General features: G+C 47.1%; 1 protein-coding gene across 1 annotated transcript in view; it reads right to left on the bottom strand.

Annotated features, from left to right (window-relative positions):
- The window catches only part of LOC141266110 (uncharacterized), an 86,268-nt gene extending 69,599 nt beyond the window's left edge, over nt 1-16,669 (bottom strand). The window contains exons 1-4 of the mRNA XM_073680050.1: nt 16,579-16,669; nt 4,713-4,791; nt 905-1,087; nt 699-822 (exon numbers count right to left, since the gene is read on the bottom strand). Coding sequence (XP_073536151.1) covers nt 699-822; nt 905-1,087; nt 4,713-4,790 — 385 coding nt within the window. The 5' untranslated portion in view covers nt 4,791; nt 16,579-16,669. The remainder of the gene's footprint in view (nt 1-698; nt 823-904; nt 1,088-4,712; nt 4,792-16,578) is intronic.
- Between the last annotated feature and the right edge of the window lie 3,976 nt (nt 16,670-20,645).

Raw genomic sequence — 20,645 nt, 5'->3', positions numbered from 1 at the left:
GGGAAAAAGCAATATGGAAGCAGCCGGACGGCCCTATGATCCAATTATTAACCAAATGGGGAGAACCCCATATAATATCCCTCTCTATAGGGCTAGAAAATTTAACTTTTATTCTGTTATTTCATTAAAATGCATAAAAGGGTATTAAAAGATGGTCCCTAATCTATGTAAATCATTTTGTTTATATGATCATTTACATATATTTGCTTTGATGATACCGCAGGGTGTCATCATTTGTGGTAGAACAGGACAATAGTTATTATACCACACGTCCTCCCAACACGTTTCACCGCTTCAGCGGCGTCATCAGGGGATGGTACACTGGTGTGAACCACCGCCCTGCCAGCATCACCGGCATCTTTTCCAGTTAGTAGGACCGGCACAGTGTTAGGCGTGGGTCACGCCGCAGTGATGATGAGAAGTATATTTGTATTTGATTGTGACACAACGCATGGATTCCATGTATAATTTATCTGTAGATATTCCTCGTGGAAACCCACACTGGGTGGAAACCTTGCATGTGACGTTATCCTGACTGGCACAGATTCAGGCTTGAGCCGCTGAATGTCTGGTGAGAGGTTTCTGCGATGTGGATTTTGCTTTACAGGTTTTTAGCTCCAGCATGTAATGTGCACCGCCCCCGAAGACCAACTTACCTTGTCTCAAAGAGCTTTTTCTGTATTTATGTCTCCTCTTACCCTGTGATGTGCGGGGCCGGTCGTCCTCCATCATGATGTCCTCGTACAGATCCTTGTGTCCTTCTAGATACTCCCACTCCTCCATGGAGAAATAGACGGTGACGTCCTGACACCTTACAGGAACCTGACACATACAATGATAGCGTCATTACCCAGAATCCTCCAGTGCCAGTCCTGTATAATATCCCAGCATTCCCAGCAGTCACCTCTCCGGTCAGCAGCTCAATCATCTTGTTGGTGACTTCTAGGATCTTCTTCTTGCTCCTCTCATGTATCAGGGAGTGCGGGGGCGGGTCTGTGATAGGGCACCGCCTACTGCTCCGCCCTCCTGACTCTTGGCTGCTGGGAGTCACACAGTCACCTGATGTCTTCTTCACTATTGTGTAATCCTGTGTATGGAGAGACGCTGATAAATATCATTATATACAGTGGGTACGGAAAGTATTCAGACCCCTTTAAATTTTTCACTCTTTGTTTCATTGCAGCCATTTTGGTAAATTCTAAAAAGTTCATTTTTTTCTCAGTAAAGTCCATTCTGCACCCCATCTTGACTGAAAAAACAAATGTAGAAATTTTTGCAAATTTATTTACAAAGAAAAACTGAAATATCACATGGTCATAAGTATTCAGACCCTTTGCTCAGACACTCATATTTAAGTCACATGCTGTCCATTTCCTTGTGATCCTCCTTGAGATGGTTCTACTCCTTCATTGGAGTCCAGCTGTGTTTAATTAAACTGATAGGGCTTGATTTGGAAAGGCACAGACCTGTCTATATAAGACCTCACAGCTCACGGTGCATGTCAGACCAAATGAGAATCATGAGCTCAAAGGAACTGCCCAAGAAGCTCAGAGACAGAATTGTGGCAAGGCACAGATCTGGCCAAGGTTACAAAAGAATTTCTGCATTACTCAAGGTTCCTAAGAGCACAGTGGCCTACATAATCCTTAAGTGGAAGAAGTTTGGGACCACCAGAAGTCTTCCTAGACCTGGCCGTCCAGCCAAACTGAGTAATCGTGGGAGAAGAGCCTTGGTGAGAGAGGTAAAGAAGAACCCCAAGATCACTGTGGCTGAGCTCCAGAGATGCAGTAGGGAGATGGGAGAAAGTTCCACAAAGTCAACTATCACTGCAGCCCTCCACCAGTCGGGCCTTTATGGCAGAGTGGCCCGACGGAAGCCTTTCCTCAGTGCAAGACATATGAAAGCCCGCATAGAGTTTGCTCAAAAACACACGAAGGACTCAGACTAAGAGAAATAAGATTCTCTGGTCTGATGAGACGAAGCTAGAACTTTTTGGTGATAATTCTAAGCGGTATGTGTGGATGTGTGGAGAAAACCAGGCACTGCTCATCACCTGCCCAATACAATCCCAACAGTGAAACATGGTGGTGGCAGCATCATGCTATGGGGGTGTTTTTCAGCTGCAGGGACAGGACGACTGGTTGCAATTGAAGGAAACATAAATGCGGCCAAGTACAGAGATATCTTGGATGAAAACCTCTTCCAGAGTGCTCTGGACCTCAGACTTGGCCAAAGGTTCACCTTCCAACAAGACAATGACCCTAAGCACACAGCTAAAATAACAAAAGGAGTGGCTTCAGAACAACTCTGTGACCATTCTTGACTGGCCCAGCCAGAGGCCTGACCTAAACCCAACTGAGCATCTCTGGAGAGACCTGAAAATGGCCGTCCACCAACGTTCACCATCCAACCTGACGGAACTGGAGAGGATCTGCAAGGAAGAATGGCAGAGGATCCCCAAATCCAGGTGTGAAAAACTTGTTGCATCATTCACAAGAAGACTCATGGCTGTACTAGCTCAAAAGGGGGCTTCTACTCAACACTGAGCAAAGGGTCTGAATACTTATGACCAAGTGATATTTCAGTTTTTCCTTTTTAATAAATTTGCAAAAATGTCTACATTTCTGGGGGGTTTTTCAGACAAGATGGGGTGCAGAGTGTACTTCAATGAGAAGAAAATGAACTTTTTAGAATTTACCAAATGGCTGCAATGAAACAAAGAGTGAAAAATTTAAAGGGGTCTGAATACTTTCCGTACCCCCTGTACACTATATAATGTCACATAGACCTTTCTAGAGAATTATATTCTGTCTCATTCCACCCAAACTCCCCTCATTAATCTACAAACTAGGCCTGGAGATATCTCCACTTACCTTACTGACATTGTGGAAGAATTACATCAGCACCTCATGACATGATTCGGATCCTCCTACTGACTCAATCTCGTTAATCACGTATTTCCCCCCATCATCTGGTCTCCATTGGTTAAAACAACTTACATTAAAAATCTAAATCTATAACAAATCTCCGGTAATCTAGGATCCATAACTTGTGATATTACTACAGTCAACAAAGACATCCTGGACCCTACTGAACTGAATTCATCATGACAAGTTCCTCTGGTAGAGAGCTCACTGCTCTTACAGTAAAGAATCCCCTTCGTTGTTGGTGTATGAATCCTTTTTCCTCTAAATGTGAAGAATGTCTCTGTTATAGTCACAGTCTAAGGGCAGGGAAAAAGCAGTACAATAAACAATAAAAAAAAAACATGCAACGCACTGATTGTATATCACACTGTCATATTTCTATCTATGTTCCTCATCGCTATCTATCTCTATCTCTGAACAGAGGTCAGATGTTTCCTGCAGTTCTTGACCAGGTTTGCACACACTGCAGCAGGGATTTTGGCCCACTCCTTGTAGTATGAACATGAAAAATGGCTATTTTATATTTCAAATCCATATTGAAATAAAATAGGAACCAGACATGTCAGCATTTGTAGGTATCTTACCTCAGTAGACTAGGGGTCATTAGTCCAGACATGTTAAAACATAGCTTTAGTTTAAGTTTGCTAACAGTCTGAGGTTTAATCTTTATTACTGAAGGGAATTAGCCTTTTGTATACGCTATGTTTGCTAGAACCAGAGACAGACGATTGCACAAAATTGTAAATAAGACTACAGGCATATGGCTTAAGATGGAGAAGCTTATTGTAGTACCAAAAATATAAGTGGCTGTCTGAAACCCATTATGATGTATCCAACCTTTAATTAAATATTCGTATTATATATTCTTTGTTAAGGTATACTTTATCTGTGAATGTATCTCACTGATACATAGCTTCTTAACACAATATACTGTCTGGGAAGAAAACCTTGTTCTGATTTATAACCCGTTGTAGGATTTACTCTTATCATATGTAAACATTATGACAGAGGTAGAATGGTCCGTGAACAGGTCTTGTCCGGCATTGCTTATCTGTGATAGCTGGCCACGGTCACGGGATTGGAATGTTGGACAACAACCTATGAATTTTCATGCTTACGTAATATTAGGTTGGGTAAGCGTTTTTCTAAAATATAAAAGCTGTTGAAGAATTCAGTTATGACTGAAGCATTGTGGACCTGTGAAGAGGACGCTCTTCACAGTGTAGGACCTAGGACGCATTCTCTGCCCATCGCTGAACTCTTCTCCAGCTGAAGTTTCCAGACAGATGATGTATATGCTACTAGGGAAATCTTTTTCTTCTTCTATCTAATAGTAAGTATGTAACCTTTATAAGAACCTTTTACCTCCAACGGTTATTATTTTTAACTCCCCAACCATATATATATATATATATATATATATATATATATATATATATATATATATATATATATATATATATATATATATATATATATATATATATATATATATATATATATATATATATATATATATTTTAATCTTCCGACTATTTGTTTTAAACCCAACGAATAAAACTGTGTTTTTTTAACTTATTTTTTCAGGTTCTCCAATCATTTTATTATTTTTACACCCACTTCTCTCCATTTTATTCTTCACTCCTACGAATCCAGCGCAAGTTTCACATCGGATCATTTTATTACTTCATTTGACAACCAGTGGTAGTTGTTTGTACTTGCAGCAGGAACCAGTAGGGAGACCCACTAGTGCCACTACTATAAAGGAAATATCGAATTGCTCACCTCTCCGGTCAGCAGGTAGATGATCTCCAGGGTGAAGCTTAATAATCTTTTGGCGATTGCCTTCCCATCCTCGTCCATCCTATTTGAAAAACATGAGAAAACTACAGCTAGAAAAAGGCATCTAGTCCTGCAGACACCTAAATGACAAAACAGAGGATCCTGATCACTCAGGAGACCAGGTCATGTGAGAAATGCAGACCCGCACTTACTGAGCATTGAGAAAAACAGTTTCTCCATCTTTACCACATGGTAAGAGGAATATTTCCAACTCTGAAGATGCAGAAAGATTTATAACAGGAACTTAAAAAACAGATTAATATTGTTTCTACTGAATCTTTTTCCACAAAACTTGTATTTTACTCATACAAGTTTACATCTATCAGTAGATGTGTTGACTTGCTGATCGCTGGGACCCGCACCAATTGGCAGATCAGGGAACCTTTAGCCCTATTACAAAATGATGAGGCAAGTCAGACACCCATCTGCCACTTCAATCATTCACTATGGGGATGCCCAAAAAAGCAGAACACAATGATTGACAGCCCAATACATTATGTATGGGGCGGTGGTCGGGCATACGCACTCCTGATCTATCCCAATGGAAAAAAGGTTCTTTGTTCTGCAGCTCGGTGTGTCCCAATGGTGGAATGTCAGCAAGTTATCACCTATTCCAATCAGAGTATATTACGGAGAAAAAGCAACGTGTTTCAAATGCAATCCAGAGGTCTTTGTCTAAGCTTCATAAGAAAAGCTTCTCAAACTCCAAATACCTTAGTGCCCCCATGTATCTTCATTGCCCCCCACACCGCTAACCTCCCACAGCCCCCAAGTATTTCCAGTGCTCCCCACACCACTAACCTCCCACAGCCCCCATGTATCTCCAGTGCTCCCCACACAGCTAACCTCCCACAGCCCCCCTGTATCTCCAGTGCCCCCCACACCACTAACCGCCCACAGCCCTCATGTATCACCAGTGCCCCCCACACCGCTAACCTCCCACAGCCCCCATGTATCTCCAGTGCTCCCCACACCGCTAACCTCCCACAGTCCCCCTGTATCTCCAGTGCCCCCCACACCACTAACCTCCCACAGCCGCCCTGTATTCCCAGTGCCCCCCACACCACTAACCTCCCACAGCCCCCCTGTATCCCCAGTGCCCCCCACACCACTAACCTCCCACAGCCCCCCTGTATCTCCAGTGCTCCCCACACCGCTAACCTCCCACAGCCCCCCTGTATCTCCAGTGCCCCCCACACCTCTAACCTTCCACAGCCCCACTGTATCTCCAGTGCCCCCCACACCGCTAACCTCCCACAGCCCCCCTGTATCCCCAGTGCCCCCCACACCGCTAACCTCCCACAGCCCCCATGTATCTCCAGTGCCCCCCACACTGCTAACCTCCCACAGCCCCCCCTGTATCTCCAGTGCCCCCCTCACTGCTAACCTCCCTCAGCCCCCCATGTAAAGGTGCTTCTCACAAAATTAGAATATCATCAAAAAGTTAATTTATTTCAGTTCTTCAATACAAAAAGTGAAACTCCTATATTATATAGAGTCATTACACACAGAGGGATCTATTATATAGAGTCATTACACGCAGAGGGATCTATTTCACGTGTTTATTTCTGTTAATGTTGATGATTATGGCTTACAGCCAATGAAAACACAAAAGTCATTATCTCAGTAAATTAGAATAATTAACAAAAAACACCTGCAAAGGCTTCCTAAGTGTTTAAAAAAGTCCCTTAGTCTGTTTCAGTAGGCTCCACAATCATGGGGAAGACTGCTGACTTGACAGATGTCCAGAAGGCAGTCACTGACGCAGTCCACAAGGAGGGTAAACCACAAAAGGTCATTGCTACAGAAACTGGCTGTTCACAGAGTGCTGTATCCAAGCATATTAATGGAGAGTTGAGTGGAAGGAAAAAATAAAGTAGAAAAAGATGCACAAGCAACCGGGATAACCACAGCCTTGAAAGGATTGTAAAGAAAAGGCCATTCAACAATTTGGGGGAGATTCACAAGGAGTGGACTGCTGCTGGAGTCATTGCTTCAAGAGCCACCACACACAGACGTATCCAGGACATGGGCTACAAGTGTCGCATTCCTTGTGTCAAGCCACTCATGACCAATAGACAACGCCAGAAGTGTCTTACCTGGGCCAAGGAGAAGAAGACCTGGACTGTTCTCAGTGCTCCAATGTGTTGTTTTCAGATGAAAGTAAATTCTGAATTTCAGTTGGAAATCAAGCCCCCAGAGTCTGGAGGAAGAGTGGAGAGGCCACAATCCAAGCTGCTGGAGGTCTAGTGTGAAGTCTCCACAATCAGTGATGGTTTGGGGGGCCATGTCATCTGCTGGTAAAGGTCCACTGTGTTTTATCAAGACCAAAGTCAGCGCAGCCGTCTACCAGGACATTTTACAGCCCTTCATGCTTCCCTCTGCCGACAAGCTTTATGGAGATGGAAATGTCATTCTCCAGCAGGACTTGGCCCCTGTCCACACGGCCAAAAGTACCAACACCTGGTTTACACACAACAGTATCACTGTGCTTGATTGGCAGCAAACTCGCCTGACCTTAACCCCATAGAGAATCTATTATAGAGAGTCTATGGGGTATTGTCAAGAGGAAGATGAGAGACACCAGACCCAACAATGCAGACGAGCTGAAGGCTGCTATCAAAGCCACCTGGGCTTCCATAACACCTCAGCAGCCACAGGCTGATCGCCTCCATGCCACATTGCCGCATTGATGCAGTAATTGATGCAAAAGGAGCCGCGACCAAGTATTGAGGCATTTACTGAACAGACATTTCGGATTTTAAAATTATTTTTCAAGCTGTTATAAAGTATTCTAATTTACTGAGATAATGACTTCTGTGTTTTCATTGGCTGTAAGCCATAATCATCAACATTAACAGAAATAATCAGGTGAAATAGATCCCTCTGTGTGTAATGACTCTATATAATAGATCCCTCTGTGTGTAATGACCCTATATAATAGATCCCTCTGTGTGTAATGACCCTATATAATAGATCCCTCTGCGTGTAATGACTCTATATAATAGATCCCTCTGCGTGTAATGACTCTATATAATAGATCCCTCTGCGTGTAATGACCCTATATAATATACCCCTCTGTGTGTAATGACTCTATATAATAGATCGCTCTGCGTGTAATGACTCTATATAATAGATCGCTCTGCGTGTAATGACTCTATATAATAGATCCCTCTGCGTGTAATGACTCTATATAATAGATCCCTCTGCGTGTAATGACTCTATATAATAGATCCCTCTGCGTGTAATGACTCTATATAATAGATCCCTCTGCGTGTAATGACTCTATATAATAGATCCCTCTGCGTGTAATGACTCTATATAATAGATCCCTCTGCGTGTAATGACTCTATATAATAGATCCCTCTGCGTGTAATGACTCTATATAATAGATCCCTCTGCGTGTAATGACTCTATATAATAGATCCCTCTGCGTGTAATGACTCTATATAATAGATCCCTCTGTGTGTAATGACTCCATATAATAGATCCCTCTGTGTGTAATGACTCCATATAATAGATCCCTCTGTGTGTAATGACTCCGTATAATAGATCCCTCTGTGTGTAATGACTCCGTATAATAGATCCCTCTGTGTGTAATGACTCCATATAATAGATCCCTCTGTGTGTAATGACTCCATATAATAGATCCCTCTGTGTGTAATGACTCCATATAATAGATCCCTCTGTGTGTAATGACTCTATATAATAGATCCCTCTGTGTGTAATGACTCTATATAATAGATCCCTCTGTGTGTAATGACTCTATATAATAGATCCCTCTGTGTGTAATGACTCTATATAATAGATCCCTCTGTGTGTAATGACTATATAATAGATCCCTCTGTGTGTAATGACTCTATATAATAGATCCCTCTGTGTGTAATGACTCTATATAATAGATCCCTCTGTGTGTAATGACTCTATATAATAGATCCCTCTGTGTGTAATGACTCTATATAATAGATCCCTCTGTGTGTAATGACTCTATATAATAGATCGCTCTGCGTGTAATGACTCTATATAATAGATCCCTCTGCGTGTAATGACTCTTTATAATAGATCGCTCTGCGTGTAATGACTCTTTATAATAGATCGCTCTGCGTGTAATGACTCTTTATAATAGATCGCTCTGCGTGTAATGACTCTATATAATAGATCCCCCTGCGTGTAAACACTCTATATAATAGATCCCCCTGTGTGTAATGACTCTATATAATAGATCCCCCTGTGTGTAATGACTCTATATAATAGATCGCTCTGCGTGTAATGACTCTATATAATAGATCCCTCTGCGTGTAATGACTCTTTATAATAGATCCCTCTGTGTGTAATGACTCTATATAATAGATCCCTCTGTGTGTAATGACTCTATATAATAGATCGATCTGTGTGTAATGACTCTATATAATAGATCCCTCTGTGTGTAATGACTCTATATAATAGATCCCTCTGTGTGTAATGACTCTATATAATAGATCCCTCTGTGTGTAATGACTATATAATAGATCCCTCTGTGTGTAATGACTCTATATAATAGATCCCTCTGTGTGTAATGACTCTATATAATAGATCCCTCTGTGTGTAATGACTCTATATAATAGATCCCTCTGTGTGTAATGACTCTATATAATATAGGAGTTTCACTTTTTGTATTGGAGAACTGAAATAAATTCACTTTTTGATCATATTCTAATTTTGTGAGAAGCTCCTGTATCTCCAGTGCTCCCACACCACTAACGTCATCTGCAGACCTGCTCATAGACCTCCGATGTCTCCTAAAACACAAGCAAGCTGTGTACTCTCCTTCTCCAACCTCATCTCCTCATACCTCATCTTCCCAGGCTCCACAACCCCCTTTTTCGACCACTTCTACACCTAGCTCCTACAGTTTGCCCATCATCATCATGGCTGATTTGAACATTTCCATTGATACCCACCAGTCGGCAGCCTCCAAACTCGTCACTTGCTTCATCCTTTGGTCTCACACATTAGTTCACCACCACCACCCACACATCTGGACATACACTACTGTTCTTCTTCACCCGCCTCTATACCTTATGTAACCTCCCACTATCTGACCATCACCTGCTCACAATCCTCATCCCTGTCCTCTTCACTAGCAACCAAGTTCAACAATTAGTACATTCCCGCAGAAACCTCTAATTCCTAGACACACACACTCTCTGGCTCTACTGGTGGCCAGCATATCTTCACTCCACGACATGGGCGCATGCCACACTCGCATAGGCTATTGACTCAAAGTGATAAATCAATAGACAGCCCTGACACCAACCTCACAAAAATGCTATGGTTATCATCCAGGAGCTGGAAACACACACGTACAGGAAAGCTGTATCATAATTAAGCAAAAAAATTTATACCTTCAAGTCTGTCTACATTCACAACTGTCATAATTTCTTCATCCTATAACCCCAAACAATTATTTAACACAGTTAAGTGCTTGTCGTGTACGGGCTGGATATCAATATAATAAGTAAGCGCATGCAAATCTCGCTGTACGAGCCGGTGACCAGCCAGCGTGTGTATAGTACAGATACAAAGTGTTACTGAGTGCATGGAAGGGAGAACGGGAGACAGATTATCGAGGTGAAGTGATCGGACTGTCTAAAGACATGGGTTTTATGGTGCTGCTGATGTACGACACGGTGGCTCAGTGGTTAGCACTGAAGCCTTGCAGCACTGGGGTCCTGGGTTCAAATCCCACCAAGGACATCATCTGCAAGGATGTTGTATGTTCTCCCCATGTTTGCGTGGGTTTCCTCCGGGTTCTCCGGTTTCCTCCCACACTCCAAAGACATACTGATAGGGAATCTAGATTGTGAGCCCCGATGGGGACAGCGACGATAATGTATGTAAAGCGATGTGGAATATGTTAGCGCTATATAAAGATTATTATTATTATGTATGAAGGAGGAATCCAGGTGAATATAGTACAGAGGGTTAAGGATAAAATCTTCATGTTAGCGATTAGGGCACATAGTGTATAGAGGGGCAGTAATAATGATCGGAAGTATAATAAATTCAATATGAATGTAAGTGATATAGATGCAGTACAAAGTGTACAAATGTCAAAAATTGGAAAAAGGTGCATACGGCACTGTGATTATTTAAAAAAGGCGTGAGATCAGGGTCAGGCTCACTGACGCATTTCGAAGATAGATTGTTCTTAATCTTAGTATGCCATAGTTCTGACGCTTAGAGGTGCTGTTTAAATAGTAACCAAAGAGGAAATGACGTTACGAAGTGAAAAAGAATTTACTCCGCACCTAATAAATATTCAGCAGTATTATAAATCAACTAGATGGTGGCCCGATTCTAATGCATCGGGTATTCTAGAATAGGTATGCGGCCGACGGGGCGCAATTAGCAGAGCGGTGTTTAAATTTTGCGCCAAAAATCGATGATTGGTCGAGGCCGGCAACCGCGACCAATCAGCAGAGCGGTGTTTAAATTTGGCGCCAATACTGCTGATTGATTGGTCGCGGCCGGCGGCCTCGACCAATCAGCAGTATTGGCGCCAAATTTAAACACCGCTCTGCTGATTGGTCGTGACTAATCAGTGATTTTGGTGCCAAATTTAAACACGCTCTCCAGTCCTCACTAACACGGTTCGCTGATTGGTCGCGGCCGCCGCCCGCGACCAATCACCAATATTGCCGCCAAATTTAAACACCGCTTTGCTGATTGGTCGCAGTTGCCGGCCTCGACCAATCAGCGATTTTGGCGCAAAATTTAAACAACGCTCTGCTGATTGGTCGCGGCCGTCAGCCGCGACTAATCAGCGACTTTGGGGCCAAATTTAAACCCCGCTCTGCATCGCTCTGCTGATTGGTCGCGGTCGCCGGCCTCGACCAATCAGCAGAGCGTTGTTTAAATTTGGCGCCAATCTGGCTGATTGGTCGCGGATGGCGGCCGCGACCAATCAGCAGAGCGGTGTTTAAATTTGGCGCCAAAATCGCTGATTGGTCGCGGCCGCCGCCCGTGACCAATCAGTGAACCGTGTTAGTGAGGAATGGAGAGCGTGTTTAAATTTGGCACCAAAATCGCTGATTAGTCGCGGCCGGCGACCAATCAGCAGAGTGAGGTTTAAATTTGGCGCCAATACTGCTGATTGATCTCGGCCAGCGACCGCGATCAATCAGCAGAGCGTTGTTTAAATTTTGCGCCAATCTCGCTGATTGGACGCGTCTGGCGTCCGCGACCAATGAGCAGAGCGTTGTTTAAATTTGGCGCCAAGCTCGCTGATTGGTCGCGGCTGGCGTCCGCGACCAATTAGCACAGCAGTGTTTAAATGTCGCGGCAAGATCGGTGATTGGTCGCGGCCGCTATTTAAATGTGGCGCCCAAATCGGTGATTGGTCACGGTCAGCGTCCGTGACCAATCAGCACAGCAGTGTTTAAATGTGGCGCTAAGATCTGTGATTGGTCGCGGCCGCTATTTAAATGTGGCGCCCAAATCGGTGATTGGTCGCGGGCAGCGGCCGCGACCAATCAGCAGAGCGGTGTTTAACTTTAGCGCCAAGATCACTGATTGGTCTCGTGCGGAGAGCGCGACCAATCAGCGAATCGTATTGGTGAGGAGCGGGGAGCGGAATCGTATTAGTGAGGAACGGGGAGCGCCGCTGCCTGTGCGGATACTTCCACTCCGAGAAGCCGGGAGATGAGCGACTGCTCGCAGCAGAAGTATCCCGACCCGCAGCGCCGCTCCCCGGTCCTCCCTTCACACCCTAGCCGCTGATGTCTCCACAGTATCCGCATAGTGTTACAAAGGTCCGGACATTTGTGTGAAAAAAAGCTGATTGGTCGCTGGCGCTGCCCGCGACCAATCACCGATTTGGGCGCCAAATTTAAATATCGGCCGCGACCAATCACCGATCTTGGCTCCACATTTAAACACCGCTGTGCTGATTGGTCACGGCCGATATTTGAATTTGGCGCCCAAATCGGTGATTGGTCGCGGGCAGCGCCTGCGACCAATCAGCGATTTTTAACACAAATGTCCGGACCTTTGTAACACCATGCGGATACTGTGGAGACATCAGCGGCTAGGGTGTGAAGGGAGGACCGGGGAGCGGCGCTGCGAGTCCGGATACTTCTGCTGCGAGCAGTCGCTCATCTCCCGGCTTCTCGGAGTGGAAGTAGCCGCACAGGCAGCGGCGCTCCCCAGTCCTCACTAATACGATTCCGCTCCCCGCTCACCAATACGATTCGCTGATTGGTCGCGCTCTCCGCACCCGACCAATCAGTGATCTTGGCGCTAAAGTTAAACACCGCTGTGCTGATTGGTCGCCGACGCTGTGCGCGACCAATCAACGATTTGGGCAGCACATTTAAATAGCGTCCGCGACCAATCAGTACAGCGGTGTTTAAATGTGGAGCCAAGATCGGTGAATGGTCGCGGACGATATTTAAATTTGGTGCCGAAATCGGTGATTGGTCGCGGGCAGATCCCGCGACCAATCAGCGTTTTTTAACACAAATGTCCGGACCTTTGTAACACCATGCAGGTACTGTGGGGACATCAGCGGCTAGGGTGTGAAGGGAGGACCGGGGAGAGGCGCTGCGGGTCCGGATACTTCTGCTCCGAGCGCCCGCTCATGTCCCGGGTTCTCGGAGCGGAAGTATCCGCACAGGCAGCGCCGCTGACATCCATGCGGCTAGGGCGTGAAGGGAGGACCGGGGAGCGGCGCTGCGGGTCCAATTAGTCGCGGCCGCTATTTAAATGTGCCGCACCAATCACTGATCTTGCGGCCAAAGTTAAACACTACTGTGCTGATTGGTCGCAGACGCTGCCCACGACCAATCACCGATTTGGGCGACAAATTTAAATGTCGGCCGCGACCAATCACCGATCTTGGCTCCACATTTAAACACCGCTGTGGTGATTGGTCGCGGCCGATATTTAAATTTGGCGCCCAAATCAGTGATTGGTCGCGGGCAGCGTCGGCGACCAATCAGCACAATAGTGTTTAAGTTTTGCGCTAAGATCAGTGATTGGTCGGGTCCGAAGACCGCCACCAATCATCGAATCGTCTTGGTGAGGACCGGGGAGCGGCGCTGCCTGTGCGGATACTTCCGCTGCGAGAACCCGGGACATGAGCGGGCGCTGGCAGCTGAAGTATCCGGACTCGCAGCGCCGCTCCCCGGTCCTCCCTTCCGCATGGAGGTCAGCGGCGCCGGCGGTCCTTCCGCTGCTACCGGCCGGGAGATGAGCGCCGAGCGCCGCTCATCTCCCGGCTGCATCTCCGTCCCGCAGATGGGTCCGGCGGTCGGGTTCCTTCTGCTGTTGCCGGCCGGGAGATGAGCGCCTCGCGCTGGTCATCTCCCGGCTGCATCGCCGCTCAGCTCCGTCCCGCAGATGAGCCGCTAACGGCCGCCATCTTTTTTTAGAAATCCCCCGGCGCTGATTGGCCGCTGCCGGACCAATGAGCGACGCGGGATTTCCTGGACAGACAGACACACAGACAGACGGGATAAGACGATTATATATATAGATGTGTATACATCATATCAATTTTTATATTCATTCCATACGGGGTACGACTAATCAATGTTAAAATCCATGAAGCCTCTTTGAATCTGAAAAGTTGCAATCTATCTCCTCCTCTCTTTGGTGAATAAACTTTCTATTGCATTAACTGAGAGAGAAGTTACTCTGGTCAAATATTAAACAAAGCCAAAGTGACTGCAGATTCTAAGACAAGGTCTGAGTACCTTATACGGGCCAAAAATCATCATCAGGTGACATCTAACAAACAACCAATCATTGTTTGCAACAAATTATAGTACTAATTATTATCAAATTAATGAAGGAGCAGTCAGAGAGATAGGAGAATAAGGAGAGCGCAGTGTCCTTGAGCAAGATAGAGTGGAGCATAGTGAGGAGGAGCAGGTGATCCACAGTGTGGAACGCTGCAGAGATCCAGGAGAATCAGCAGAGAGCAGGGACCATTAGATTTAGCTGTTAATAGATCGTTAGAGACTAAAGCCCCCGTCACACTAAGTGAGATCGCTGCTGAGTCACAAGTTTTGTGACGCAACAGCAACCTCAGCAGCGATCTCGTTTGACACGTAGCAGCGACCAGGCCCCTGCTGTGAGATCACTGGTCGTGTCGAAATGGCCTGGACCATTTTTTGATCGTTGAGGTCCCGCTGGGTAGCATGCATCGGTGTGTTTGACACCTTACCAACAACCTCGTTGGCGACTCAGAACTGAGAAGTCGTCGCTGATCGAGGTCTGAATCGTCAGAGTAGCTGCTATGTGACAGGGTCCCAACGACCGCCGACATCGTTATACAGGTCGCTACGGGTCGCCGTATCGTTGCTGCGTCGTTGGGAAGATCTGACTGTTTGACATCTCACCAGCGACCACATAGCGACACAACAACGATCCCTGCCAGCTCACCAGCGATCAGGGGAGCAGCGACATCGTGGAAAGAATCTTTCCACGATGTCCTGCTCCTGGTTACCAGCCTGCTGCTGAAGCAGGAGCAGGCTGGTAACCATGATAAACATCGGGTTACTAGGGGCACATGTTCACTTAGTAACCCGCTGTTTATCATGGCTACCACTCTGCTACGGTGAGCGGGAGGTTACCGCTCACCATAGCAGAGTGGTAACCATGATAAACAGCGGGTTACTAAGTGCGCATGTGCCCCTAGTAACCCGCTGTTTATCATGGTTACCAGCCTGATCGCTGGTCCCGCTGGTCACTCATAGCGATGTGTGCTGACCAGCGGGAGGTCAAGGACCAAAAAATGGTCCAGAACACTCTGCAGCGATTAGCGACCTCACAGCAGGGGCCTGATCGCTGCAAAGTGTCTCACATAGCGACATCGCTGGTGAGGTCGCTGTTGCGTCACAAAAACCGTGACTCAGCAGTGATCTTGCTATGTGAGACGGGGGCTTTAGTGTGATGGTACCTTAAAGTGAGGGCAGTTTCTGTGGGGAGTAAACAGTAGAAACCGGATTGTAAAGGGTTAAGAAGAGAGTTATCTGAGAGATAGCGGATTAGACGGGAGTGGATCAGGCGTTCCAGGAGTGTAGAGATGAAGGGAAGAGAGACCGGTCTGTAGTTAGCAGCACAGTTCTGGTCAAGGGAGAGTTTTTTAAGTAATGGCTGTATGCTGGCGTGTTTAAATGAGGAGGAAAAGATTCCAGATGAGAGGGAAGGATTAAGTATGTAGTTAGGTGAGTGGTGACAGCAGGGGAAAGAGACTGAAGGAGATGTGAGGGAATAGGGTCACAGGGCAGCACGGTGGCTCAGTTGTTAGTACTGCAGCCTCGCAGCGCTGGGGTCCTGGGTTCATATCCCACCAAGGACGACATCTGCCAGGAGTTTGTATATTCTCCCCGTGTTTCTGTGGGTTTCCTCCCACACTCCAGAGACTGATAGGGAATGTAGATTGTGAGCCCCAATGGGGACAGTGATGATGTCTGTAAATTGTCTGAATTGTATATAAATAAAAAGATTATTATTATTACTGGTGCAGGTAGTAGGGCGAAAAGATGCGAAGAGCCGGGTCACATCTTCACACAAAGTGATGGAAGAGGAGCTGCGATATTGGGGGATGGGGAGGACATTCCCTCTCGGATACGGTGAATATTCTCTATGAAATAATTGTGTAGATCGTCGGCGCTGAGGTCGGTGATCGGGCGACACGTCAGGACTGAGGAGGGAAAGTGTCGGAGGTTTGATGTGAGGAGGGCGGTGAAGGGCAGAGCTGTACGTCCTCTGGATATGTCGTATGTGACTCCTGACGGTGACTAGAAGCAGCAATAATCACCTCCTTCCTCCGCCGTGTATCCTCCTGTCTGATCCTCAGCTGCTAATCTGGATGAATGAAGGACCTGTGATGATGTCATCACCATGTGACCAGTCACGTGAGTGGGCGGAGCTCAGCAGTAGACAGTGGTGGATGCAGGACCTGTATGGTGACCATGTGACCTGGGGGAGGAGCTTGTGCTGTGTGGAGAAGTGATGGCGGCTGAGGTTTCCCTCCCTCCACATTTCTGGGCATAAAAGTATTTACATAGAATTTTCTGGCTGACACAGAAGCACAATGTGACAGAAAGCAGGGCATGCTGGGAGTTGTAGTGTCTCCCGCCTCCTCTCTTGCCCCTTTATTCTGCCGTCTCTTCTTGTGTTTCTTCAGATACTTTCTTACTCCTGGCACCTGATGAAGGGTCCTCAGCCGTTACTCCTCGCGCCTGATGAAGGGTCCTCAGCCGTTACTCCTGGCACCTGATGAAGAGGCCGCAGCCATTACTCCTGGCGCCTGATGAAGGGTCCTCAGCCGTTACTCCTGGCGCCTGATGAAGAGGCCTCAGCCGTTACTCCTCGCGCCTGATGAAGAGGCCTCAGCCGTTACTCCTGGCACCTGATGAAGAGGCCTCAACCGTTACTCCTGGCGCCTGATGAAGAGGCCTCAACCGTTACTCCTGGCGCCTGATGAAGAGGCCTGAGCCGTTACTCCTGGCGCCTGATGAAGAGGCCTCAGCCGTTACTCCTGGCACCTGATGAAGAGGCCTCAGCCGTTACTCCTGGCGCCTGATGAAGAGGCCTCAACCGTTACTCCTGGCGCCTGATGAAGAGGCCTGAGCCGTTACTCCTGGCGCCTGATGAAGAGGCCTGAGCCGTTACTCCTGGCGCCTGATGAAGAGGCCTGAGCCGTTACTCCTGGCGCCTGATGAAGAGGCCTGAGCCGTTACTCCTGACGCCTGATGAAGAGGCCTCAGCCGTTACTCCTGGCGCCTGATGAAGAGGCCTCAGCCGTTACTCCTGGCGCCTGATGAAGAGGCCTCAGCCGTTACTCCTGGCGCCTGATGAAGAGGCCTCAGCCGTTACTCCTGGCGCCTGATGAAGAGGCCTGAGCCGTTACTCCTGACGCCTGATGAAGAGGCCTCAGCCGTTACTCCTGGCACCTGATGAAGAGGCCTCAACCGTTACTCCTGGCGCCTGATGAAGAGGCCTCAACCGTTACTCCTGGCGCCTGATGAAGAGGCCTGAGCCGTTACTCCTGGCGCCTGATGAAGAGGCCTCAGCCGTTACTCCTGGCACCTGATGAAGAGGCCTCAACCGTTACTCCTGGCGCCTGATGAAGAGGCCTCAACCGTTACTCCTGGCGCCTGATGAAGAGGCCTGAGCCGTTACTTCTGGCGCCTGATGAAGAGGCCTGAGCCGTTACTCCTGGCGCCTGATGAAGAGGCCTGAGCCGTTACTCCTGACGCCTGATGAAGAGGCCTCAGCCGTTACTCCTGGCGCCTGATGAAGAGGCCTCAGCCGTTACTCCTGGCGCCTGATGAAGAGGCCTCAGCCGTCCGCAGCTCGCGGGGTCACCGCACTTATCTTATTGTTGTCGCCATTAACGTCTCATAACTACAAGATGATTATTCTGCTTCTCCCACTGAGAACAATCTTCCCTGACCTTTCTGTAGTGAGCGCTGATATCAGCACATGGCCCGGACATGCTGGGGGTTGTAGTTATACTTCCTCCCTGTAATGTCCTCACAGACCCCATAGCACAGGGTGGACATGCTGGGCCTTGTAGTTCCCTCTTTGCTCTGCTGCTTCTCCACATCCCGGTGATTCGGAGCTTGCACTTTATGTTAGTGGTGAATCTACGGCCGTGAGATTTCTGTTTATTTACAAAAGTCTTTAAAATTTGTAACAAACGTAGAAAAATCAGCAGTTTTCATACTTGTGTTTTTACTTATTATGGCAGCGTGCCCACTATGCGTTTTTCAAGCATTTTTGCTGCAAAATTTCCGCAGCGAAAACGCTTGGTAATACGCGCCCCATGGTCCCCAATGATAATCCGCATGTGCTGTGCACATGCTGCGGAAATTTCCGCTGCTTATTATCATTGCTCTGGACCCGATATCTCCTCCCTACTAACCAAAATCCCACAATGTCTGTCCGCCATCTCATCCTTCTCTGCCAGATTTCTAAAACTCAACATGGATAAAACAGAATTCATCATCTTTCCACCATCTCATTCATATCCCCCATCTGACCTATCCATCAACGTCAATGGTTGTTCACTCTTCCCCAGTCCCACAAGCTCGCTGCCTTGGGGTAACCCTGGACTCGGATCTCTCCTTCAAACCTCATATCCAAGCCCTTTCCACCTCCTGCTGACTCCAACTCAAAAATATCTCCCGGATCTGTGCATTCCTCAGCAAAGACTCTGCAAAAACACTAGTGCACGCCCTCATCATCTCCCGCCTCGACTACTGCAACCTCCTGCTCTGTGGCCTCCCTTCCAACACTCTTGCACCCCTCCAATTTGTCCTAAACTCTGCTGCTCTATTAATCCACCTGTCCCCCCGCTATTCCCCGGCCTCCCCCCTCTGTCAATCCCTTCACTGGCTCCCCATTGCCCAGAGACTCCAGTTCAAAACCCTAACCCTGGCATACAAAGCCATCCACAACCTGTCTCCCCCATATATCTCTGACCTAGTCTCCCGGTACTTACCTGCACGCAACCTCCGATCCTCACAAGATCTCCTCCTCTACTCTCCTCTTCCCACAATCGCATACAAGTTTTTTCCGTGCTTCCCCCCTACTCAGGAACTCTCTACCCCAACACATCAGACTCTCGCCTACCATGGAAGCCTTCAAAAGAAACCTGAAGACCTACCTCTTCCGACAAGTGTACAACCTGCAGTAACCACCGCTCCACCATACCGCTGCACGACCCGCTCTACCCTCACCTACTGTATCCTCACCCATCGCTCGTAGATTGTGAGCCCTCGCAGGCAGGGTCCTCGCTCCACCATACCTCTACACGACCAGCTCTACCCCCATCTACTGTATCCTCACCCATCCCTTGTAGACTGTGAGCCCTCGCGGGCAGGGTCCTCGCTCCACCATACCTCTACACGACCAGCTCTACCCTCACCTACTGTATCCTCACCCATCCCTTGTAGACTGTGAGCCCTCGCGGGCAGGGTCCTCGCTCCTCCTGTACCAGTCGCTGACTCGTTTTGTTAAGACTATGTAAATGTTTTTGCTATGTATACCCCTATCACATGTAAAGCGCCATGGAATAAATGGCATTATAGTAATAAATAATAATAAAATTGCGGAAAAATACACAGCATGTCCATTAATTTTGCGAACACGCAGCGTAATCGCCGCCATTGACTTGCATTGCATATTATCCGCATCACTACATTTGCACACATGGATATTATGCGATTCTATGTGCAGATGGTACCTGGGTCTGGAGGACAGGAGACTCTCCTACAGACCCAGGTACCATAGAACCTGTAAAAAAAGAATTTAAAATAAAAAATAAAGATTATACTTATCTTCTGATGGCCCCGGACTCCTCAGCGATGCGTCTGGTCTGTTGTATCGGTCGCGGTGGTGTGAGGACCTGCCATGACGTCATTTAGTCATGTGACAGGCCACGCGACCGCTGACGTCGGCGGTCGCGTGACCTGTCACATAACTCAATGATGTCATCGCAGGTCCTTTCACACCACCGCGAGCCGTACAAGAGACCAGACGCAGAGGAGAAAACACCGGGGGACATCGGAAGGTGAGTATAATCTTTATTTTTTACCATTTTATTCTTTTTTTTTAACTATTACTTGGTCACACTATATATGCCGGTTGCATGGATTTATATAGTGTGACCAAGTTGTCAAGCACTTTGCCAAGTGATGCTAAAATTGCTTGGAAAAGCGCTTGATAACCCACATGCAGAAATGCATGTGAAGAACGATTGACAAACGCTTCTACCTGGCGGGAAAAACACATCTAAAATCTGCATGCGTTTTTCCTGCCAGGGAGAAGCGGAAAAAATATGCAGCATTTCTGCATCGTGGGCACTTAGCCTATCAC

This window comes from Phyllobates terribilis, unplaced genomic scaffold (assembly GCF_046119375.1).
Source record: "Phyllobates terribilis strain yellow unplaced genomic scaffold, ASM4611937v1 Scaffold_4__5_contigs__length_816908805, whole genome shotgun sequence".
NCBI lineage: Eukaryota > Metazoa > Chordata > Amphibia > Anura > Dendrobatidae > Phyllobates > Phyllobates terribilis.
This window is presented reverse-complemented; position numbering and strand designations above follow the sequence as displayed.